Here is a 25,755-nt window from a genome sequence, read left to right as displayed (position 1 = left end):
TGGCAGTACCATTCTTATTTTTAGAGGGGACCTGTCTACTTTACACCTTTAGGATCTCTCCTTTTAGTGCTCCCCATTCATTATCCACAGCTTTATTCTCTAGCAATGACCAGTCCACCTCAGCCAAGTCTCTTCCCTCAGTTCGTAATTTTTACTCCTGCTTTATCTCTGTCCTTTTCCATGGTAATAATGTATCTAACAGAATTATGATCACAATGGTCACCAACTGTCACTTCACCCACTTGCCCTTCTTCATTCCCCCAGACTAGGTCTAGAATTGCATTGCCTTTCGCTGGGTTCGTCACTAATTGGGTGAAAATATTTTCCTGAATATACTGCATGATTTTTTTCTTCCTTAGTTCCCCTTTCATTGTTTGAGTCCCAGTTGATATTGGGATGGTTAAAGTCTCCTACTATTAATGCCCTCTTGTTCTTACATATAGAAATGTGCCTACATATTTGCCCTTCTATCTTCCTTTTACAATTTGGGGGTCTGTAGTATGCTCCCAGTAATGTGACTGCCCCTTTTTTATTTCTATGCTCAACCCATAAAGTCTTGTTTGCCTACTGTCATGTAAAAGTCCCTTTCAGAAATGGGTGTTTATCAAATAGCTGCAGTGATTTCAGTGTGTGGGTGGATCTGAGCTGTGACTCTGCTTTTATTTTCGCTTTGAGCAAAAAGCTGGTGTGTGTCTGTGTGTTTAAGTTTTGTTTTCAGAGTTGAAGAAGCTGCAGTCACAGCAAGAAGGTGCATTGATCTCTCTCTGCAATCTAAAGACTGTCTCCAGATTATTTGAGGTTTGCAAAGTAATACTTGCTTTTGTAGAGAATTTAAACCTGCTGTCTTTCTGTAAAAAGGGTCTTTTGGCTTTATGGATGTTGTTAGGAAAGTTATGAAAGGTTACTTATGGAATATTGTATCTATGGGGATTATTGGCATTGATAGTTATTAATATGTTTACTGCAGGTTTATAAATTGATAACTGGATTCATAAATAAACATGGTTTTGTTTTAAAAGTACTTTAGATCTCTGTTGCATTACACCTGTAAGGTAGGCCCTTGTGCTCCCCATAACCACAATCTATTAAAAGTCGTGGGTCAGATGAACTCCATGATATACTTTGGAGTTTTCTAAACCCTGGCCCATAACAAATTGGGGTCTCATCCGGAACAAAAGTCTATCTATTGGGTTGGCTTTGTGAACTTAAAGACAATGAGGGGTGAGTATATTGTGGTTACTTTTCAGGTGTTGTATTCCAGTTTAAGTAGGGAGTGTGTTGTGGACAATGGCGCTTTCAGAGGCTCTGAAGCTTTTGGAGGTGGAGATGGACACACGCAGTACTTTATGAACAGAGACAAAAAACAGGCTTTTACATTTGGCAAAAACATTGCAGTTAACATTGCCTGATAGAATACGACAAGATGAGGCACTTCCGGTAGTCGCTGAGCATTTAAAATTGCCTGAGATGCAGTCTGACGCATTAGAAATGGCAAAAAATCAGTTACAAATAAAACAACTTGAACATGAAAAAGAATTAAAGCAGCTTGAATACGAAATGAGAGAAAAAGAGACAGAACAGGAGATACAGATCAGGGAAAAAGAAAAGGAGAGAGAAGAAAGAAAAAAAGAAAGAATAGCCCTGGCAGAACAAAAAGAAAGAGACAGGGAGATACAGATCAGGGAAAGGGAAAAAGAGAATTTGAATTTCAGAAAATGGTCATGAAACATGACAGTCAGTTAAAATTGGCGGATGGTAATAAAAATGTATGGTCTGAGGAGAATGATGAGGATAATGAGCTTGAGCTTTATAGTCAAAGGCGTGGTGAGGGTCTATTTAAATATGTCCAAGCATTGCCAAGGTTTGACGCAAAGGAGGTAGAATCCTTTTTCATTTCATTTGAGAAGGTAGCTAAACAAATGAAATGGCAGACAGCGTGCAGAGGAAGGCAGAGGGTGTGGACCATTAAGGAGCAGCTCCAAATCTAACAGACAGATATATCTCAACACCATGACTGAAGAAGGAAAATTGTTCGTTGCCGGCCTCAACTTCCACACAGATGAGCAGTCCCTGGAAGATGTTTTCTCCAAGTACGTGCAGATCGCTGAGGTGAGAGTGATTAAAGACAAAGACACCATGGCATCCTACGGTTTTGGTTTAATCAGTTTTGAGAACCTCGAGAACTTCAAAGTGCGATGGTGGCGATCAACGGAAAATCCCTGGACGGGCAGCAGATCTGGGTGGACCATGCCGAAAAAAAATCGGGCGGTGGTGGCTATGGAGGAAACCGGGGTGGCGGAGGTGGCTACGGACGAGGAGGCGGTGGCTACGGCTCTCGGCAGTACGAAACCCGGGGTGACGGCTACTCCTCGGGCTCGGGAGGGAGCGGCTATGGAGGACGCAGCTCCTAAAACCAGTGACATTGAGTCTTTGGTCTTGTTCTGAGATTCAACCTCCTCCATTTCCATGACTTTAATTTTTTTTTATTTAGGGGAGAGATGGAGATCTGTTAATTTCCTAGCCTCGTGTTTTCCCTGCTGGATTATAATTGGCCAACCTGTCCCCGTCCATATACCAGAGTGAGAGGCTGGCAACTGCTGCTCCATCTCTTCTTATACCCGGCGGTGACCCCCTTCCTCCCTCCTTCCCCCTCCACAAATCTACACTGCTACTTTTTGGCCCAGAGTCTCATCTATTAGAACATAGAACTCAGAAAATACAGCACAGAACAGGCCCTTCGGCCCACGATATTGTGCTGAACTTTTGTCCTAGATTAAGAACAAGTTAATCTACACCCCATCATTCTACCGTAATCCATGTACCTATCCAATAGCCGCTTGAAGGGCCTTAATGTTTCCAACTCAACTACTTCCACAGGCAGTGCATTCCATGCCCCCACTACTCTCTGGGTAAAGAACCTACCTCTGACATCCCCCCTATATCTTCCACAATTCACCTTGAATTTATGTCCCCGTGTAATGGTTTGTTCCACCCGGGGAAAACGACTGTCTACTCTATCTATTCCCCTGATCATCTTATAAACCTCTTTCAGTCGCCCCTCATCCTTTTCCGTTCTAATGAGAAAAGGCATAGCACCCTCAACCTTTCCTCGTATGACCGACTCTCCATTCCAGGCAACATCCTGGTAAATCTCCTTTGCACCTATTCCAAAGCTTCCACATCATTCCTAAAATGGTCTACACCTGGGAAGGACTGGAACCAATGTCCTAGGGGGTGCTTTTGCTAACACTGTTGGGGAGGTTTAAAACTAATGTGACAGGGGGATGGGAACCAGATTAGGAAGTTAGAGGACAGTAAAGAGGCAGCAACTAAAGCCAGTAAGGTACGAGATAATAAACTCAATGTGACTAAGGGGAAGAGTAGACAGGGAAGAGATGATGAACGCAAATGGACGGATGGTCTGAGGTGCATTTGTTTTAATGTGTGAAGTGTAGCAGGTAAGGCAGATGAATTTAGGGATTGGATTAGTACCTGGGAATATGATGTTATTGGTATTACTGAGACTTGGTTGAGGGAAGGGCACGATTGGCAACTGAGTATCCCAGGGTATAGATGCTTCAGGAGGGATAGTGAGGGAGGTAAAAGGGATGGAGGATTTGCATTACTGGTTAGAGATGATATCACAGCTGTGATTAAGGAGGGCACGATAGAGGTTTCGAGCACTGAGGCAAGATGGGTGGAGCAAAGAAATAGGAAGGGTGCAGTAACATTGTTGGGACTTTACTATAGGCCTTCCAAAAGCGAGCGTGAAGTAGAGGTACAAATATGTAGACAGATTATAGAATAAAGTAGGAGCAATAGGGTGGTTGTGATGGCAGATTTTAACTTCCCCAACATTGAATAGAATTCATGTAGTGTTGGAGGCGTAGATGGAGAAGAATTTGTAAGGAGCACCCAGGAGAGTTTTTTAGAGCAGTATGTAAATAGTCCAACTCGGGAAGGGGCCATACTGGACCTGGTATTGGGGAATGATCCCAGCCAGGTGGTTGAAGTTTCAGTCGGTGATTACTTTGGGAATAGCGATCACAATTCCGTAAGTTTTAGAATGGACAAAGACGAGAGTGGTCCTAAAGGAAGAGTGCTGAATTGGGGAAAGGGCAAGTATAACAAAATTCGGCAGGAGCTAGGGAATGTGGATTGGGAGCAGCTGTTTCAGGGTAAATCCACATTTGAAATGTGTGAGTCTTTTAAGGAAAGGTTGATTAGAGTGCAGGACAGACACGTCCCTGTGAAAATGAGGGATAGAAAAGGCAAGATTAGGGAACCATGGATGACGGGTGGAATTGTGAGATTAGCTAAATTGGCGTGAACCGGTTTGGTTCGGCAGGACGCTCGGCCCAACCAGGCCGAAGAATCGCTGGTCGCCGTGAGGAATGGCGAGCGGCGATTCTCCGAGCGGCCTGTCGAAAAACGCCATTTTTGGGGGGTGGGAGAATCGCAGGAGGTGCCAGGGCGGCGTGGCGTGATTCGCCCAGCCCTCCCGCGATTCTCCCACCTGGCGTGGGGTGCGGAGAATCGTGCCCAAGATCTCGGCGACTTAAAACTGATGAAGCTTTGGAGGAATATCGGGAAAGTAGGACAAATCTCAAACGCGCAATAAAGAGGGCTAAAAGGGGTCATGAAATATCTTTCGCTAACAGTGTTAAGGAAAATCGCAAAGCCTTTTATTCGTATATAAGCAGCAAGAGGGTAACTAGAGAAAGGTCCCCAGGTTCATAGCATTTACAGTGCAGAAGGAGGCCATTCGGCCCATCGAGTCTGCACCGGCTCTTGGAAAGAGCACCCTAACCAAGGTCAACACCTCCACCCTATCCCCATAACCCAGTAACCCCACCCAACACTAAGGGCAATTTTGGACACTAAGAGAAATTTATCATGGCCAACCCACCTAACCTGCACATCTTTGGACTGTGGGAGGAAACAGGAGCACCCAAAGGACACCCACACACACACGGGGTGGATGTGCAGACTCCGCATAGACAGTGACCCAAGCCGGAATCGAACATGGGACCCTAGGGAAAGGATTGGCCCACTCAAAGACAAGAGAGGGAATTTATGCGTGGACTCAGAGGAAATGGGTGAGATTCTTAATGAGTACTTTGCATCGTTATTCACAAAGGAGAGGGACAAGACGGATGTTGAGGCTAGGGATGGATGTTTAAATACTCTAGGTCAAGTTGTCATATGGAAAGGGGAGGTTTTGGGTATTCTAAAAGACATTAAGGTGGACAAGTCCCCAGGACCGGATGGGATCTATCCCAGGTTACTGAAGGAAGCGAGGGTCGAAATAGCTGGAGCCTTAACAGATATCTTTGCAGCATACTTGAGCACGGGTGAGTCCCGGAGGACTGGAGAATTGCTAATGTTGTCCCTTTGTTTAAGAAGGGTAGCAGGGATAATCCAGGGAATTATAGACCTGTGAGCTTCACGTCTGTGGCAGGCAAACTGTTGGAGAAGATACTGATCTATTCACATTTGGAAGAAAATAGACTTATCATTGATAGCCAGCATGGTTTTGTGCAGGGAAGGTCATACAAACCTAATAGAATTCTTTGAGGAAGTGACAAAATTAATTGATGAGGGAAGGGTTGTAGATGTCGTATACATCGACTTCAGTAAGGCGTTTGATAAAGTTTCCCATGGCAGGTTGATGGAAAAAGTGAAGTCGTATGGGGTTCAGGGTGTACTAGCTAGATGGATAAAGAACTGGCTGGGCAACAGGAGACAGAGGATTGGTGGAAGGGAGTGTCTCAAAATGGAGAAAGGTGACTAGTGGTCTTCCACAGGGATCCGTGCTCAGACCACTGTTGTTTGTGAAATGCATAAATGATCTGGACGAAGGTATAGGTGGTCTGATTAGCACGTTTGCAGATGAAACTAAGATTGGTGGAGTTGCAGATAGTGAGGAGGACTGTCAGAGAATACAGCAAAATATAGATAGATTGGAGAGTTGGGCAGAAAAATGGCAGATGGAGTTCAATCCAGGCAAATGCGAGGTGATGCATTTTGGAAGATCTAATTCAAAAGCCGACGATATGGTCAATGGAAGAGTCCTGGGGGAAATTGATGTACAGAGAGATCTGGGAGTTCAGGTCCATTGTACTCTGAAGGTGGCAACGCAGGTCGATAGAGTGGTCAAGAAGGCATACAACATGCTTGCCTTCATCGGACGGGGTATTGAGTACAAGAGTAGGCAGGGCAGCACGGTAGCATGGTGGTTAGCATAAATGCTTCACAGCTCCAGGGTCCCAGGTTCGGTTCCCGGCTGGGTCACTGTCTGTGCGGAGTCTGCACGTCCTCCCCGTGTGTGCGTGGGTTTCCTCCGGGTGCTCCGGCTTCCTCTCACAGTCCAAAGATGTGCGGGTTAGGTGGATTGGCCATGCTAAATTTCCCGTAGTGTCCTAAAAAGTAAGGTTTGGGGAGGGGGGGGAGGGTTGTTGGGTTACGGGTATAGGGTGGATACGTGGGTTTGAATAGGGTGATCATTGCTCGGCACAACATCGAGGGCCGAAGGGCCTGTTCTGTGCTCTACTGTTCTATGTTCTATGTTCTATGTTACAGTTGTATAGGACTTTGGTTAGGCCACATTTGGAATACTGCGTGCAGTTCTGGTCGCCACATTACCAGAAGGATGTGGATGCTTTGGAGAGGGTGCAGAGGAGGTTCACCAGGCAATGGTATGGAGGGTGCTAGCTATGAAGAAAGGTTGAATAGATTAGGATTGTTTTCGTTGGAAAGACGGAGGTTAAAGGGGACCTGATTGAGATCTACAAAATTATGAGAGGTATGGACAGGGTGGATAGCAACAAGGTTTTTCCAAGAGTGGGGGTGTCAATTACAAGGGGTCACGATTTCAAGGTGAGAGGGGGAAAGTTTAAGGGAGATGTGCTTGGGAAGTTTTTTACGCAGAGGGTGGTGGGTGCCTGGAATGCTTTGCCAGGGGAGGTGGTAGAGACGGGCACAATAGCATAATTTAAGATGCATCTGGACAGATATATGAACGGCGGGGAACAGAGGGAAGCAGACCCTTGGAAAATAGGCGACAGGTTTAGATAAAGGATCTGGATCAGTGCAGGATGGGAGGGCCGAAGGGCCTGTTCCTGTGCTGTAATTTTCTTTGTTCTTTGTTAGTTCTTTCAAATGAGGTGACCAGAACTACACACAGTAATCCAAATGTTGCCTTACCAAGGTTTTGTACAGCTGCATCATCACCTCACGGCTCTTAAATTCAATCCCTCTGCTAATGAACGCTAGCACACCATAGGCCTTCTTCACAGCTCTATCCACTTGAGTGGATCTGAGATCTATGAACATACACCCCAAGAACTCTCTGCTCCTGCACATTGCCAAGAACCCTACTGTTAACCCTGTATTCCGCAGTCATATTTGTCCTTCCAAAATGGACAACCTCACACTTTTCAGTGTTAAACTCCATCTGCCACTTCTCAGCCCAGCTCTGCATCCTATCTATGTCTCTTTGCAGCCGACAACAGCCCTCCTCACTATCCACAACTCCACCAATCTTCGTATCGTCTGCAAATTTACTGACCCACCCTTCCACTCCCTCATCCAAGTCATTAATGAAAATCACAAACTGCAGAGGACCCAGAACTGATTCCTGCGGCATGCCACTGGTAACTGGGCTCCAGGTTGAATATTTGCCATCCACCACCACTCTCTGACTTCTATCGGTTAGCCAGTTCGTTATCCAACTGGCCAAATTTCCACTATCCCATGCCTCCTTACTTTTTGCACAAGCAAATGCCTTACTAATATCGATGTATCTACATCCACTGCTTTACCTTCATCCATGTGCTTGTTCATCTCCTCAAAGAATTCAATAAGACTTGTGAGGCAAGACCTACCACTCACAAATCCATGCTGACTATCCCTAATCAAGCAGTGTCTTTCCAGATGCTCAGAAGTCCTATCCCTCAGTCCTCAGTACCCTTTCCATTACTTTGCCTACCACCGAAGTAAGACTAACTGGCCTGTAATTCCCAGGGTTATCCCGATTCCGTTTTTTAACAGGGGCACGACATTCGCCACTCTCCAATCCCCTGGTACCACCCCTGTTGACAGTGAGGACGAAAAGATCATTGCCAATGGCTCTGCAATTTCATCTCTTGCTTCCCATAGAATCCATGGATATATCCCGTCAGGCCCAGGGGACTTGTCGAACCTCAAGTTTTTCAAAATGCCCAACATATCTTCCTTCCTAACAAGTATCTCCTCGAGCTTACCAGTCTGTTTCACACTGTCCTCTCCAACAATATGGCCCCTCTCATTTGTCAATACTGAAGAAAAGTACTCGTTCAAGACCTCTCCTATCCCTTCAGACTCAATACACAATCTCCCGCTACTGTCCTTGATCAGACCCACCCTCACTCTAGTCATTCTCATATTTCTCACATATGTGTAAAAGGCCTTGGGGTTTTCCTTGATCCTACCCTCCAAAGATTTTTCATGCCCTCTTTTAGCTCTCCTAATCCTTTTCTTCAGTTCCCTCCTGGCTATCTTGTATCCCTCCAGCGCCCTGTCTGAACCTTGTTTCCTCAGCCTTACATAAGTATCTGTCTTCCTCTTGCAAGACATTCAACCTCTCTTGTCAACCATGGTTCCCTTACTCGACCATCTCTTCCCCTGTCTGACAGGGGCATACATATCGAGGACGCGTATTATCTGTTCCTTGAACAAGTTCCACATTTCAATTGTGTCCTTCCCTGACAGCCTATGTTCCCAACTTATGCACTTCAGTTCTTGTCTGACAGCATCGTATTTACCCTTCCCCCAATTGTAAACCTTGCCCTGTTACATGCACCTATCCCTCTCCATTACTAAAGTGAAAATCACAGAATTGTGGTCACTATCTCCAAAATGCTCCCCCACAAACAAATCTCTCACCTGCCCTGGTTCATTACCAAGTACCAAATCCAATATGGCCTCCCCTCTGTTCGGTCAATCTACATACTGTGTTTGAAAAGCTTCCTGGACACACTGCACAAACACCACCCCATCCAAACTATTTGATCTAAAAAGTTTCCACTCAATATTTGGGAAGTTGAAGTCACCCATGACTACTACCCTGTGACTTCTGCGCCTTTCCAAAATCTGTTTCCCAATCTGTTCCTCCACATCTCTGTTGCAATTGGGGGGTCTATAGAAAACTCCCAACAAGATGACTGCTCCTTTCCTATTTCTGACTTCAACCCATATTACCTCAGTAGGCAGATCCTCCTTGAACTGCCTTTCTGCAGCTGTTATACTATCTCTAATTAACAATGCAACCCCCCCACCTCTTTTACCACCCTCTCTAATCTTATTGAAACATCTATAACCCAGAACCTCCAACAACCATTTCTGCCCCTCTTCTAACCAAGTTTCCGTGATGGCCACCACATCGTAGTCCCAGGTACTGATCCATGCCTTAAGTTTACCCACCTTATTCCTGATGCTTCTTGCATTGAAGTATACGTACTTCAACCCCTCTCTGTACCTGCAAGTACTCTCCTTTGTCAGTGTTACCTTCCCCACTGCCTTACTACACGGTTTGACGTACTGAACATCAGCTACCTTAGTTGCTGGACTAAAAGTCCAGTTCCCATTCCGCTGCCAAATTAGTTTAAACCCTCCCGAAGAGTACTAGAAAACCTCCCTCCCAGGATATTGGTGCCCCTCTGGGGTACATAGTCCTGCTGTACAGGTCCACCTTCCCAAAATGTGCTCCAATTATCCAAATACATGAAGCTCTCCCTCCTACACATTCCTGCAGCTGTGTTCAACTCCCTATTTCTAGCCTCGCTATCACGTGGCACCAGCAAAAAACCAGGAATGATAACTCTGTCTGGCTTTTAACTTCCAGCCTAACTCCCTAAACTCGTTTATTACATCCACACCCCTTTTCATACCTATGTCGTTGGTACCAATGTGCTCCATGACTTCTGGCTGCTCACCCTCCCCCTCAAGGATCCTGAAGACACTATCCGAGACATCCCGGGCCCTGGAACCCAGGAGGCAACATACCTTCCGGAAGTCTCGCTCGCGACCACAGAATCTCCTATCTATTCCCCTAACCATTGGGTCTCCTATCACTATTGCTTTTCTATTCTCTTCCCTTCCCTTCTGAGCCACAGAGCCAGACTCAGTGCCAGATACCTGGCCGCTAGGGCCTTCCCCAACATTCTCCAATTGGAGAATTACAAGGGGCTCTGTGAGCGGATTGAACTAAAGTATCTGACTTTAAAGAGAAATGCAGAAGCGTAGAGAAATGGATGGATCGTGCAGAGACCATCTTATCCAAAGAGACTGTAAATCAAGAGGGATTCCAGTTGGAGGAAGAAGAACTAAAATGGACTATGCTATTGTAAATGTTCGTGTATTTTGTTTTGTTAGAAAAAAATGTATAGTCACTGCCAATATTTCTCAAAGGAAAGTGAAAAGATGAAAAATAAAACCATCTTGAAGTTGATGGTTTATTGTTTTTCTTGAGGGGAGGTGTCATACAAGAGTCCCTTTCAGAAATGGGTGTTTATCAAATAGCTGCAGTGATATCAGTGTGTGGGTGGAGCTGAGCTGTGACTCTGCTTTTACTTTCACTTTGAGTAAAAAGCTGGTGTGTGTCTGTGTGTTTTAGTTTCATTTTCAGAGTTGAAGAAGCTGCAGTCACAGCAAGAAGGTGCATTGATCTCTCCCTGCAATCTAAAGATTGTCTCCAGATTATTTGAGAATTACAAAGTAAATCCTGTTACTGTTGAGCATTTAATCCTGCTGTCTTTCTGTAAAAAGAGTTTTTTGGACTTATAGATGTTAGGAAAGTTATCAAGGGTTACTTAGAGAATATTGTATCTAGAACATAGAACATAGAACAGTACAGCACAGAACAGGCCCTTCGGCCCTCGATGTTGTGCCGAGCAATGATCACCCTACTTAAACCCACGTAACCCGTATACCCGTAACCCAACAATCCCCCCATTAACCTTACACTACGGGCAATTTAGCATGGCCAATCCACCTAACCCGCACATATTTGGACTGTGGGAGGAAACCGGAGCACCCGGAGGAAACCCACGCACACACGGGGAGGACGTGCAGACTCCACACAGACAGTGACCCAGCCGGGAATCGAACCTGGGACCCTGGAGCTGTGAAGCATTGATGCTAACCACCATGCTACCGTGAGGCCCCCAATCTGTGGGGATTATTGGTGTTGATAGTTGTTAAGGTGTTTACTATCTGTTTATAAAGTGTTAACTGGATTCATATAGTTGCTCGGCACAACATCGAGGGCCAAAGGGCCTGTTCTGTGCTGTGCTGTTCTATATGTTCTATATAAACATGGTTTTGTTTTAAAAATACTTTCGATCTCTGTTGCATCACAACTGTAAAGTAGGCCCTTGTGCTCCCCATTACCACAATCTATTAAAAGTTGTGGGTCAGGTAAACTCCATGATATACTTTGGAGTTTTCTAAACCCTGGCCCACAACAAATAGAATAGATTCCTTAACCATTAGTGCTACTCCCCCTCCTTTTTTATTTCTGCCCTGCCTTAAAACTGTGTCCAGGGATATTGAGTTTTCAATTTTCCCTCTTCTTTCAGTCATGTTTCCCTTATAGCAATGACATCCTGCTGTCATGTATCTACCTGTGCTCTTAGCTGTGAAGACTTTCTGGTTTGAGGGAGCACAGACAGCCATTAGAACTGAAAATGTGATCTTAAATGTGAAAGTGCAAGCTGTTTTCCCAAAAGTCAGTAATCTTTGAACTGTGTGTGTCAGAGACTGGGAAGGGCTCAAAATTGATGCTTAAACTAAGAATATTCCTTAAAAAGCAGCCAGAGATCCGGTGTACAGTTCAAAGGAAATGTATTTAGAACATAGAACATAGAACAGAACAGGCCCTTCGGCCCTCGATGTTGTGCCGAGCCATGATCACCCTACTCAAACCCACGTATCCACCCTATACCCGTAACCCAACAACCCCCCCCCCCCCCTTAACCTTACCTTTTTAGGACACTACGGGCAATTTAGCATGGCCAATCCACCTAACCCGCACATCTTTGGACTGTGGGAGGAAACCGGAGCACCCGGAGGAAACCCACGCACACACGGGGAGGACGTGCAGACTCCGCACAGACAGTGACCCCAGCCGGGAATCGAACCTGGGACCCTGGAGCTGTGAAGCATTATGCTAACCACCATGCTACCGTGTTGCCCCTACCGTATTTGCTTTGTTTGGCCCATTGTTCTGCACTGTAACCAATCACTGTTTGTTGATGTACCATTTGTCAATGTTCTCTGTTGATTATTCTTTTGCCTACTATGTACGTACTGTGTACATTTCCTCGGCCGCAGAAAAAATACTTTTCATGTACTAGTCCGTACATGTGACAATAAATCAAATCAAATCAAATCAAAAAAAACCTGAGTTTACTCAGGCAAGCTGTAATCATCTTACAGGGAGTCAAAAACTCCATCTGGTGATAGAAAGGCAGAAATGCACTGATCTGAGCATCCTGTGTACAGCACCATCTGGTGGCTGATGACAAAAACTGCACGATCTGAACAACCTGGACCTAGTGCCGAAGACCGGAATCACATTGTCCTGGATTCTTAGGTGACCGCCACCTGGTGTTCATAGGACAGAATTGCGTCTACCCTGAACCTTTTGAGCAATTCTGTTTCAGCAGAGGCTGCAACTAAAGCAGAGGAGACCCATCTCAAAGCTACCCTTAATCCCTGCTTCTTTTATCCCCACCACCCTTTCCTTGTGTCTGTCTTGTGTATGTCTAGGGAGAGGGGGTTTTGGGGATTAGGTAGAACGATAGACCATTGTTCTGTTATTTCTTTGATATATATTCACCTTTTCCTCTTTTTATTAATAACTGTTGTTAATGTTTAAATTAAAATCTGGTGGTCTGTAACTATGGGAACAGTCCAAGGGTTTTCGGAAAATGTGTGTTCCTGGTTAATTCACTTATTTCAGTACTCTGGGGTCTGTGGGGGCTGGAATTGACCATGCACTCGCCCCAGGGTGTCTTAACACTAAAGATTGATTTTAACATTTATCACATACAGATGGTGATCAATGTGCATCAGATCCATGCCAAAATGGAGGATCATGTCAGGACCTGTTTCAACGTTATCTATGCATATGCCCAGAGAAATTTGAAGGTTGGAATTGTGAAACTGGTAAGTGTGAACATGAAAGTGGCTGATAGATTTTGGAGGATCTTGTTCTTGAAGCTTATCTTCTTAAAATTGGAGAATGAGCTTTGCTTTGCATCTTCCTATTGTTTGATTAATACCCTGAATTGAATCAAATATACTCTTCCTCCAGTATAATCTGTGCCAGCGGTGTTCATCATCTGAGGGATTTAGCTCAATGAAAATGAGGAACTCAATACAGATTGCTTTGAAAACAAAAGCAACTGTGAATAGTGGTGGGCAATTCAAAAACTCGCTGGAGGAGGAGGCTCCACAAATATCACAGCCTCAATGTTGGAAGAACCAAGCACATCTGTGTAAAAGGCAAGACTGAAGCAAAGAACAAAGAAATGTGCAGCCTTTGGTCATCCAAGTCCTTCTGATGCATATCTAAACTGAAACCTTCTTCACTTCCGGGGTCCATATTTCAATCCTATTTATATATTCATCAAGATGGGCAGCACCGTGGCGCAGTGGGTTAGCCCTGCTGCCTCACGGCGCTGAGGTACCAGGTTTGAACCCAGGTCACTGTCCATGTGGAGTTTGCACATTCTCCCCGTGTTTGCGTGGGTTTCGCCCAACAGCCCAAAGATGGCCATGCTAAATTGTCCCTTAATTGGAAAAAATGAATTGGGTACTCTAAATTTATTAAAAAATATATATATATTCGTCAAGGTGGCTCTTAAACATATGAGCTTCCACCACCTCCTCCGGCAGTGAGTTCCACCCTCTGTGTAAAGGTCGTGCCTCGCACATCTCCTCGAAACTTTCCTCTTTGTACCTTAAACCTATGTCCCCTAGTAATTGACTTTTCCGCCCTGTGAAAAAGCCTCTGTCCATGCCATTCATAATTTTGTAAACCTCTCTCTCTGTCCCTCAACCTCCACCTCCATCTATGCAGCCTCCCCGTACCAGCCTCATAGAACATAGAACGATACAGCGCAGTACAGGCCCTTCGGCCCACGATGTTGCACCGACATGGGAAGTCAAAAACTAAAGGCCATCTAACCTACACTATGCCATTATCATCCATATGCTTATCCAATAAACTTTTAAATGCCCTCAATGTTGGCGAGTTCACTACTGTTGCAGGTAGGGCATTCCACGGCCTCACCACTCTTTGCGTAAAAAACCTACCTCTGACGTCTGTCCTATATCTATTACCCCTCAATTTAAGGCTATGTCCCCTCATGCTAGCCACCTCCATCCGCGGGAGAAGGCTCTCCCTGTCCACCCTATCTAACCCTCTGATCATTTTGTATGCCTCTATTAAGTCACCTCTTAACCTTCTTCTCTCTAACGAAAACAGCCTCAAGTCCATCAGCCTTTCCTCATAAGATTTTCCCTCCATACCAGGCAACATCCTGGTAAATCTCCTCTGCACCCGTTCCAAAGCTTCCACGTCCTTCCTATAATGAGGCGACCAGAACTGTACGCAATACTCCAAATGCGGCCGTACCAGAGTTTTGTACAGCTGCAACATGACCTCATGGCTCCGGAACTCAATCCCTCTACCAATAAAGGCCAACACACCATAAGACTTCTTCACAACCCTATCAACCTGGGTGGCAACTTTCAGTTATCTATGTACATGGACACCGAGATCCCTCTGCTCATCCACACTACCAAGAATTTTACCATTAGCCAAATATTCCGCATTCCTGTTATTCTTTCCAAAGTGAATCACCTCACACTTCTCTACATTAAACTCCATTTGCCACCTCCTCTCAGCCCAGCTCTGCAGCTTATCTATGTCCCTCTGTAACCTGCAACATCCTTCCACACTGTCTACAACTCCACCGACTTTATTGTCGTCTGCAAATTTACTCACCCAACCTTCTGTGCCCTCCTCTAGGTCATTTATAAAAATGACAAACAGCAATGGCCCCAGAACAGATCCTTGTGGTACGCCACTCGTAACTGAACTCCATTCTGAACATTTCCCATCAACCACCACCTTCTTTCAACTAGCCAATTTCTGATCCACATCTCTAAATCACCCTCAATCCCCAGCCTCCGTATTTTCTGCAATAGCCGACCGTGGGGAACCTTATCAAATGCTTTACTGAATCCATATACACCACATCAACTGCTCTACCTCGTCTACTTGTTCAGTCACCTTCTCAAGAACTCAATAAGGTTTGTGAGGCATGACCTACCCTTCACAAAACCATGCTGACTATCCCTAATCATATTATTCCTATCTAGATGATTATAAATCGTACCTCTTATAATCCTCTCCAAGACTTTACCCACAACAGACGTGAGGCTCACCGGCCGATAGTTACCGGGGTTATCTCTACTCCCCTTCTTGAACAAAGGGACCACATTTGCTACCCTCCAGTCCTCTGGCACTATTCCTGTAGCCAATGATGACATAAAAATCAAAGCCAAAGGCTCAGCAATCTCTTCCCTGGCTTCCCAGAGAATCCTAGGATAAATCCCATCAGGCCCCGGGGACTTATCTATTTCACCTTGTCCAGAATTGCCAACACTTCTTCCCTACGCACCTCAATGCCATCTATTCTAATAGCCTGGGTATCAGCATTCTCCTCCACAACATATCTTTTCCTGAGTGAATACTGACGAAAAGTATTCATTTAGTATCTCGCTTTTCTCCTCAGCCTCCACACACAACTTCCACCACTGTCCTTGACTGGCCCTACTCTTACCCTAGTCATTCTTTTATTCCTGACATACCTATAGAAGCGTTTGGGTTTTCCTTGATTCCTACCTGCCACAAGACTTCTCATGTCCCCTCCTTGCTCATCTTAGCTCTCTCTTTAGATCCTTCCTCGCTTCCTTGTAACTATCAAGCGCCCCAACTGAAACTTCACGCCTCATCTTCACATAGGCCTCCTTCTTCCTCTTAACAAGAGATTCCACTTCTTTGGTAAACACGGTTCCCTCGCTCTACCCCTTCCTCCCTGCCTGACTGGTACGTACTTATCAAGAACACGCAATAGCTGTTCCTTGAACAAGCTCCACATATCCAGTGTGCCCAACCCTTGCAGCCTACTTCTTCCAACCTACACATCCTAAGTCATGTCTAATGGCATCATAATTGCCCTTCCCCCAGCTATAACTCTTGCCCTGCGGGTATACTTATCCCTTTCCATCACTAACGTAAAGGTCACCGAATTGGTCACTGTTTCCAAAAGTGCTCACCTACCTCCAGATCTAACACCTGGCCTGGTTCATTACCCAAAACCAAATCCAATGTGGCCTCGCCTCTTGTTGGCCTGTCAACATATTGTATCAGGAAACCCTCCTGCACACATTGTACAAAGAACGACCCATCTAATGTACTCGAACTATATCTTTTCCAGTCCCCGAACAAACGCCAGAACCAGCAGAGGGCAGCAGAGCAGAGCTACTGATCAGCTGTTCTGGGGAAATTTGCATACGTGCAGTGCGGTCAGCCTAAGTTGAAGGTGAACCTGCGAAGAAGACCCAAGGAGTTTGAGTAAAGGCAAGCAACCAGCAGAGGGCAGCAGAGCAGAGCTACTGATCAGCTGTTCTGGGGAAATTTGCATACGTGCAGTGCGGTCAGCCTAAGTTGAAGGTGAACCTGCGAAGAAGACCCAAGGAGTTTGAGTAAAGGCAAGCAACCAGCAGAGGGCAGCAGAGCAGAGCTACTGATCAGCTGTTCTGGGGAAATTTGCATACGTGCAGTGCGGTCAGCCTAAGTTGAAGGTGAACCTGCGAAGAAGACCCAAGGAGTTTGAGTAAAGGCAAGCAACCAGCAGAGGGCAGCAGAGCAGAGCTACTGATCAGCTGTTCTGGGGAAATTTGCATACGTGCAGTGCGGTCAGCCTAAGTTGAAGGTGAACCTGCGAAGAAGACCCAAGGAGTTTGAGGTAAAGGCAAGCAACCAGCAGAGGGCAGCAGAGCAGAGCTACTGATCAGCTGTTCTGGGAAATTTGCATACGTGCAGTGCGGTCAGCCTAAGTTGAAGGTGAACCTGCGAAGAAGACCCAAGGAGTTTGAGTAAAGGCAAGCAACCAGCAGAGGGCAGCAGAGCAGAGCTACTGATCAGCTGTTCTGGGGAAATTTGCATACGTGCAGTGCGGTCAGCCTAAGTTGAAGGTGAACCTGCGAAGAAGACCCAAGGAGTTTGAGTAAAGGCAAGCAACCAGCAGAGGGCAGCAGAGCAGAGCTACTGATCAGCTGTTCTGGGGAAATTTGCATACGTGCAGTGCGGTCAGCCTAAGTTCAAGGTGGTTTGTGGAGGGGCTGTCGGCAAGTGACAGTTAAACCCGAAACACTTCGTGAGTGTTTCCCACCCTACCTTCTCCTCTAACCAACCCCCCCCCCCACCCCACGGTGGTTGGGAAGCGGGAGCAGGGGCCTGTCGTGAAGGTGAGTGAGTGCCTTTAAATTTGCTTACCTTTCAGCGGGATCAGGGTTTGAGGTCATATCAGGTAAGCTCTTCCTTTCTTTTTCTTTTTCTTGTTTTTTTTTTAATCTAGAGGGGATGTCAGGGAAGGCAGTACAATGCTCCTCCTGCAGAATGTTTGAGGTGAGGGACGCCGTCAGTGTCCCTGCTGATTTCATCTGTGGGAAGTGCACCCAACTCCAGCTCCTCAAAAACCGTGTTAGGGACCTGGAGCTTGAGCTGGATGAACTTCGGATCATTCGGGAGGCAGAGGGGGTCATAGATAGGAGCTTCAGGGAAGTAGTTACACCAAAGACTGGAGATAGATGGGTAACTGTAAGAGGGACTGGGAAGAAGCAGTCAGTGCAGGGACCCCCTGCGGTCGTTCCCCTGAGTAACAAGTATACCGTTTTGGATACTTGTGGGGGGGACGACTTACCAGGGGTAAGCCATGGGGTACGGGCCTCTGGCACGGAGTCTGTCCCTGTTGCTCAGAAGGGAAGGGGGGAAAGGAGTAGAATATTAGTAATTGGGGACTCAATAGTCAGGGGCACAGATAGGAGATTTTGTGGGAGCGAGAGAGACTCACGTTTGGTATGTTGCCTCCCAGGTGCAAGGGTACGTGATGTCTCGGATCGTGTTTTCCGGGTCCTTAAGGGGAGGGGGAGCAGCCCCAAGTCGTAGTCCACATTGGCACTAACGACATAGGTAGGAAAGGGGACAAGGATGTCAGGCAGGCCTTTAGGGAGCTAGGATGGAAGCTCAGAGCGAGAACAAACAGAGTTGTTATCTCTGGGTTGTTGCCCGTGCCACGTGATAGTGAGATGAGGAATAGGGAGAGAGAGCAATTAAACACGTGGCTACAGGGATGGTGCAGGCGGGAGGGATTCAGATTTCTGGATAACTGGGGCTCTTTCTGGGGAAGGTGGGACCTCTATAGACAGGATGGTCTACATCTGAACCTGAGGGCACCAATATCCTGGGGGGGAGATTTGTTAGTACTCTTTGGGGGGGTTTAAACTAATTCAGCAGGGGCATGGGAACCTGGATTGTAGTTTTGGGGTGCGAGAGATTGAGAGTAGAGAGGTCAGGAGCACAGTTTTGACTTCGCAGGAGGGCGGCAGTGTTCAGGTCTGTGGTTTGAAGTGTGTCTATTTCAATGCCAGGAGTATACGAAATAAGGTAGGGGAACTGGCAGCATGGGTTGGTACCTGGACTTCGATGTTGTGGCCATTTCAGAGACATGGATAGAGCAGGGACAGGAATGGTTGCTGCAGGTTCCGGGGTTTAGGTGCTTTAGTAAGGTCAGAGAAGGGGGCAAAAGAGGGGAGGTGTGGCGCTGCTAGTCAAGGACAGTATTACGGTGGTAGAAAGGATGCAAGATGGGGACTCTTCTTCCGAGGTAGTATGGGCTGAGGTTAGAAACAGGAAAGGAGAGGTCACCCTGTGGGAGTTTTCTATAGGCCACCTAATAGTTCTAGAGATGTAGAGGAAAGGATGGCGAAGATGATTCTGGAAAAGAGCGAAAGTAACAGGGTAGTTGTTATGGGAGACTTTAACTTTCCTAATATTGACTGGAAAAGATATAGTTCGAGTACATTGGATGGGTCGTTCTTTGTACAATGTGTGCAGGAGGGTTTTCTGACACAATATGTTGACAGGCCAACAAGAGGTGAGGCCACTTTGGATTTGGTTTTGGGTAATGAACCAGGCCAGGTGTTAGATCTGGAGGTAGGTGAACACTTTGGAGACAGTGACCACAATTCGGTTGACCTTTACGTTAGTGATGGAAAGGGATAAGTATACCCCGCAGAGCAAGAGTTATAGCTGGGGGAAGGGCAATTATGATGCCATTAGACATGACTTAGGATGTGTTGGTTGGAGAAGTAGGCTGCAAGGGTTGGGCACACTGGATATGTGGAGCTTGTTCAAGGAACAGCTATTGCATGTTCTTGATAAGTACGTACCAGTCAGGCAGGGAGGAAGGGGTCGAGCGAGGGAACCGTGGTTTACCAAAGAAGTGGAATCTCTTGTTAAGAGGAAGAAGGAGGCCTATGTGAAGATGAGGCGTGAAGTTTCAGTTGGGGCGCTTGATAGTTACAAGGAAGCGAGGAAGGATCTAAAGAGAGAGCTGAGACGAGCAAGGAGGGGACACTGAGAAGTCTTTGGCAGGTAGGATCAAGGAAAACCCAAAGCTTTCTATAGGTATGTCAGGAATAAAAGAATGACTAGGGTAAGAGTAGGGCCAGTCAAGGACAGTGGTGGGAAGTGTGTGTGGAGGCTGAGGAGATAAGCGAGATACTAAATGAATACTTTTCGTCAGTATTCACTCAAGAAAAGATAATATTGAGGAGGAGAATGCTGAGACCCAGGCTATTAGAATAGATGGCATTGAGGTGTGTAGGGAAGAAGTGTTGGCAATTCTGGACAAGGTGAAAATAGATAAGTCCCCGGGGCCGGATGGGATTTATCCTAGGATTCTCTGGGAAGCCAGGGAAGAGATTGCTGAGCCTTTGGCTTTGATTTTTAGGTCATCATTGGCTACAGGAATAGTGCCAGAGGGACTGGAGGATAGCAAATGTGGGTCCCTTTGTTCAAGAAGGGGAGTAGAGATAACCCCGGTAACTATAGGCCGGGTGAGCCTAACGTCTGTGGTGGTAAAGTCTTGGAGAGGATTATAAAAGATACGATTATAATCATCTAGATAGGAATAATATGATTAGGGATAGTCAGCATGGTTTTGTGAAGGGTAGGTCATGCCTCACAAACCTTATCGAGTTCTTTGAGAAGGTGACTGAACAGGTAGACGAGGGTAGAGCAGTTGATGTGGTGTATATGGATTTCAGTAAAGCGTTTGATAAGGTTCCCCACGGTCGGCTATTGCAGAAAATACGGAGGCTGGGGATTGAGGGTGATTTAGAGATGTGGATCAGAAATTGGCTAGTTGAAAGAAGACAGAGAGTGGTAGTTGATGGGAAATGTTCAGAATGGAGTTCAGTTACGAGTGGCGTACCACAAGGATCTGTTCTGGGGCCGTTGCTGTTTGTCATTTTTATAAATGACCTAGAGGAGGGCGCAGAAGGATGGGTGAGTAAATTTGCAGACGACACTAAAGTCGGTGGAGTTGTAGACAGTGCGGAAGGATGTTGCAGGTTACAGAGGGACATAGATAAGCTGCAGAGCTGGGCTGAGAGGTGGCAAATGGAGTTTAATGTGGAGAAGTGTGAGGTGATTCACTTTGGAAAGAATAACAGGAATGCGGAATATTTGGCTAATGGTAAAATTCTTGGTAGTGTGGATGAGCAGAGGGATCTCGGTGTCCATGTACATAGATCCCTGAAAGTTGCCACCCAGGTTGATAGGGTTGTGAAGAAGGCCTATGGTGTGTTGGCCTTTATTGGTAGAGGGATTGAGTTCCGGAGCCATGAGGTCATGATGCAGCTGTACCAAACTCTGGTACGGCCGCATTTGGAGTATTGCGTACAGTTCTGGTCGCCTCATTATAGGAAGGACGTGGAAGCTTTGGAACGGGTGCAGAGGAGATTTACCAGGATGTTGCCTGGTATGGAGGGAAAATCTTATGAGGAAAGGCTGATGGACTTGAGGTTGTTTTCGTTAGAGAGAAGAAGGTTAAGAGGTGACTTAATAGAGGCATACAAAATGATCAGAGGGTTAGATAGGGTGGACAGCGAGAGCCTTCTCCCGCGGATGGAGGTGGCTAGCACGAGGGGACATAGCCTTAAATTGAGGGGTAATAGATATAGGACAGAGGTCAGAGGTGGGTTTTTTACGCAAAGAGTGGTGAGGCCGTGGAATGCCCTACCTGCAACAGTAGTGAACTCGCCAACATTGAGGGCGTTTAAAAATTTATTGGATAAGCATATGGATGATAAGGGCATAGTGTAGGTTAGATGGCCTTTAGTTTTTTTTTTCCATGTCGGTGCAACATCGAGGGCCGAAGGGCCTGTACTGCGCTGTATCGTTCTATGTTCTATGTTCTAATGTGGCGACTAGGGGCTTTTCACAGTAACTTCATTGAAGCCTACTCGTGACAATAAGCGATTTTCATTTTTTCATTTCAGTGAAAGTTTATCCAACCTCTCCTCATAGCTAATACCTACCATACCAGGCAACATCCTGATCAACCTCTTCTGTATCCTCTCCAAAACATCCACATCCTACTGGTAGTATGGCGACCAGAATTGTACACAACATTCCAAATGTGATCTAACTAAGATTCTGTACATCTCCAGCATGACTTGACAATTTTCATACTCAAACACAAAGCATTAGACACAATCTTCAGCCAGAAGTGCCGTGTGGATGATCCATCTCGGCCTCCTGCAGAGGTCCCCAGCATCACAGATGCTAGTCATCTGCCAAGTCTATAGGGGCTGGTTTAGCTCACTGAGCTAAATCACTGGCTTTTAAAGCAGACCAAGCAGGCCAGCAGCACGGTTTGATTCCCGTACCAGCCTCCCCGGACAGGTGCCGGAATGTGGTGACTAGGGGCTTTTCACAGTAACTTCATTGAAGCCACCTCGTGACAATAAGCGATTTTAATTTTTTAATTTAATTTAAGTCAATTCACACCAAGTGATATTAAGAAATGGCTAAAGGTGCTGGATACTTCAAAGGCTCTGGGCCCTGCAAATTTTCCAGAAAAAGTGCTGAAGACTTGTGCTCCAGAACTGGCCGCACCCCTAGTCAAGCTATTCCAGTACAGCCAAAGCACTTGCATCTACCGGCATTGTGGAAAATTGCCCATGTCCTGTTTACAAGACGCAAGAGAAATCCAACGTGGCCTATTACCGGCCCATCATTTGACCCTACATTATAAGAACATATCAACATAAGAACATAAGAACTAGAAGAACTTGCTCAGAATATAAAAGCAGACACCAAAAGTTTTTACAAATATATAAAGCAAAAAAGAGTGGCTAAGGTAAATATTGGTCCTTTAGAGGATGAGAAGGGAGTTTTAATAATGGGAGATGAGGAAATGGATGAGGAACTGAACAGGTTTTTTGGGTCGGTCTTTACAGTGGAAGACACAAATAACATGCCAGTGACTGATAGAAATTAGGTTATGACAGGTGATGACCTTGAGAGGATTGTTATCACTAAGGAGGTAGTGATGGGCAAGCTAATGAGGCTAAAGGTAGACAAGTCTCCTGGCCCTGATGGAATGCATCCCAGAGTGCTAAAAGAGATGGCTAGGGAAATTGCAGATGCACTAGTGATGATTTACCAAAATTCACTAGACTCTGGGGTGGTCCCGGTGGATTGGAAATTAGCAAACGTGACACCACTGTTTAAAAAAGGAGGTAGGCAGAGAGCAGGAAATTATAGGCCAGTGAGCTTAACTTCGGTAGTAGGGAAGATGCTGGAATCTACCATCAAGGAAGAAATAGCGAGGCATCTGGATAGAAATTGTCCTATTGGGCAGACGCAGCATGGGTTCATAAAGGGCAGGTCGTGCCTAACTAATTTAGTGGAATTTTTTGAGGACATTACCAGTGCAGTGGATAACGGGGAGCCAATGGATGTGGTATATCTGGATTTCCAGACAGCTTTTGACAAGGTGCCACACAAAAGGCTGCTGCATAAGATAAAGATGCATGGCATTAAGGGTAAAGTAGTAGCATGGATAGAGGATTGGTTAATTAATAGAAAGCAAAGAGTGGGGATTAATGGGTGCTTCTCTGGTTGGCGATCAGTAGATAGTGGTGCCCCTCAGGGATCCGTGTTGGGCCCACAATTGTTCACAATCTGCATAGATGATTTGGAGTTGGGGACCAAGTGCAATGTGTCCAAGTTTGCAGATGACACGAAGATGAGCGGTAAAGTATGCATTGGAAAGTATGCAGCTCCTTTTGTAGTTTTATTGTTACTATTTTAGTTTGGAAATGATGCCAAAATGTTTTTTGTATTTTTTTGATACTTTGATACTGCAGAGGATACTGGAAGTCTGCAGAGGGATTTGGATAGGTTAAGTGAATGGGCTAGGGTCTGGCAGATGGAATACAATGTTGACAAATGTGAGGTTATCCATTTTGGTAGGAATAACAGCAAACGGGATTATTATTTAAACAATAAAATATTAAAGCATGCTTCTGTGCAGAGAGACCTGGGTGTGCTAGTGCATGAGTCACAGAAAGTTGGTTTACAGGTGCAACAGGTGATTAAGAAGGCAAATTGAATGTTGTCCTTCATTGCTAGAGGGATGGAGTTTAAGCCTAAGGAGGTTATGCTGCAATTGTACAAGGTGCATAGCAGATTTAGGACTGAGTTTAGGAGGAACTTCTTCACCCAAAGGGTTGTGAATCTATGGAATTCCTTGCCCAGTGAAGCAGTTGAGGCTCCTTCATTAAATGTTTTTAAGGTAACGATAGATAGTTTTTTGAAGAAAAAAGGGATTAAGGGTTATGGTGTTCGGGCCGGAAAGTGGAGCTGAGTCCACAAAAGATCAGCCATGATCTCATTGAATGGCGGAGCAGGCTCAAGGGGCCAGATGGCCTACTCCTGCTCCTAGTTCTTATGTTCCTATGTTCTAGGAGCAGGAGTAGGCCATCTGGCACCTCGAGCCTGCTCCACCATTAAACGACATCATGGCTGATCTTTTGTGGACTCAGCTCCACTTTCCGGACCGAACACCATAACCCTTAATCCCTTTATTCTTCAAAAAACTATCTATCTTTACCTTAAAAACATGTAATGACGGAGCCTCAACTGCTTCACTGGGCAAGGAATTCCATAGATTCACAACCGTTTGGGTGAAGAGGTTCCTCCTAAACTCAGTTCTAAATCTACTTCCCCTTATTTTGAGGCTATGCCCCCTAGTTCTGCTTTCACCCGCCAGTGGAAACAACCTGCCCGCATCTAACCTATCTATTCCCTTCATAATTTTATATGTTTCTATCAGATCCCCCCTCATCCTTCTAAATTCCAATGAGTACAGTCCCAGTCTACTCAACCTCTCCTCGTAATCCAACCCCTTCAGCTCTGGGATTAACCTAGTGAATCTCCTCTGCACACCCTCCAGTGCCAGTACGTCCTTTCTCAAGTAAGGGGACCAAAACTGAACACAATACTCCAGATTCTTTGTACAATGTGTGCAGGAGGGTTTCCTGACACAATATGTTGACAGGCCAACAAGAGGCGAGGCCACATTGGATTTGGTTTTGGGTAATGAACCAGGCCAGGTGTTAGATCTGGAGGTAGATGAGCACTTTGGAAACAGTGACCACAATTCGGTGACCTTTACGTTAGTGATGGAAAGGGATAAGTATACCCCGCAGGGCAAGAGTTATAGCTGGGGGAAGGGCAATTATGATGCCATTAGACATGACTTAGGAGGTGTTGGTTGGAGAAGTAGGCTGCAAGGGTTGGGCACACTGGATATGTGGAGCTTGTTCAAGGAACAGCTATTGCATGTTCTTGATAAGTACGTACCAGTCAGGCAGGGAGGAAGGGGTCGAGCGAGGGAACCGTGGTTCACCAAAGAAGTGGAATCTCTTGTTAAGAGGAAGAAGGAGGCCTATGTGAAGATGAGGCATGAAGTTTCAGTTGGGGCGCTTGATAGTTACAAGGAAGCGAGGAAGGATCTAAAGAGAGAGCTGAGACGAGCAAGGAGGGGACATGAGAAGTCTTTAGCAGGTAGGATCAAGGAAAACCCAAAAGCTTTCTATAGGTATGTCAGGAATAAAAGAATGACTAGGGTAAGAGTAGGGCCAGTCAAGGACAGTGGTGGGAAGTTGTGTGTGGAGGCTGAGGAGATAAGCGAGATACTAAATGAATACTTTTCATCAGTATTCACTCAAGAAAAAGATAATATTGTGGAGGAGAATGCTGAGACCCAGGCTATTAGAATAGATGGCATTGAGGTGCGTAGGGAAGAAGTGTTGGCAATTCTGGACAAGGTGAAAATAGATAAGTCCCCGGGGCCGGATGGGATTTATCCTAGGATTCTCTGGGAAGCCAGGGAAGAGATTGCTGAGCCTTTGGCTTTGATTTTTAGGTCATCATTGGCTACAGGAATAGTGCCAGAGGACTGGAGGATAGCAAATGTGGTCCCTTTGTTCAAGAAGGGGAGTAGAGATAACCCCGGTAACTATAGGCCGGTGAGCCTAACGTCTGTGGTGGGTAAGGTC

General features: G+C 45.8%; 1 protein-coding gene across 1 annotated transcript in view; it reads left to right on the top strand.

Annotated features, from left to right (window-relative positions):
* Window positions 1-25,755, top strand: part of LOC119969125 (coagulation factor VII-like) — a 198,819-nt gene that overhangs the window by 82,265 nt on the left and 90,799 nt on the right. The window contains 1 exon segment of the mRNA XM_038802342.1: window positions 13,096-13,209. Coding sequence (XP_038658270.1) covers window positions 13,096-13,209 — 114 coding nt within the window.

The sequence above is a fragment of the Scyliorhinus canicula genome, chromosome 7, assembly GCF_902713615.1.
Source record: "Scyliorhinus canicula chromosome 7, sScyCan1.1, whole genome shotgun sequence".
NCBI classification, from domain to species: domain Eukaryota; kingdom Metazoa; phylum Chordata; class Chondrichthyes; order Carcharhiniformes; family Scyliorhinidae; genus Scyliorhinus; species Scyliorhinus canicula.
Note: the sequence above shows the minus strand (reverse complement) of the source record. Positions and strands in the feature narration are given on the sequence as shown.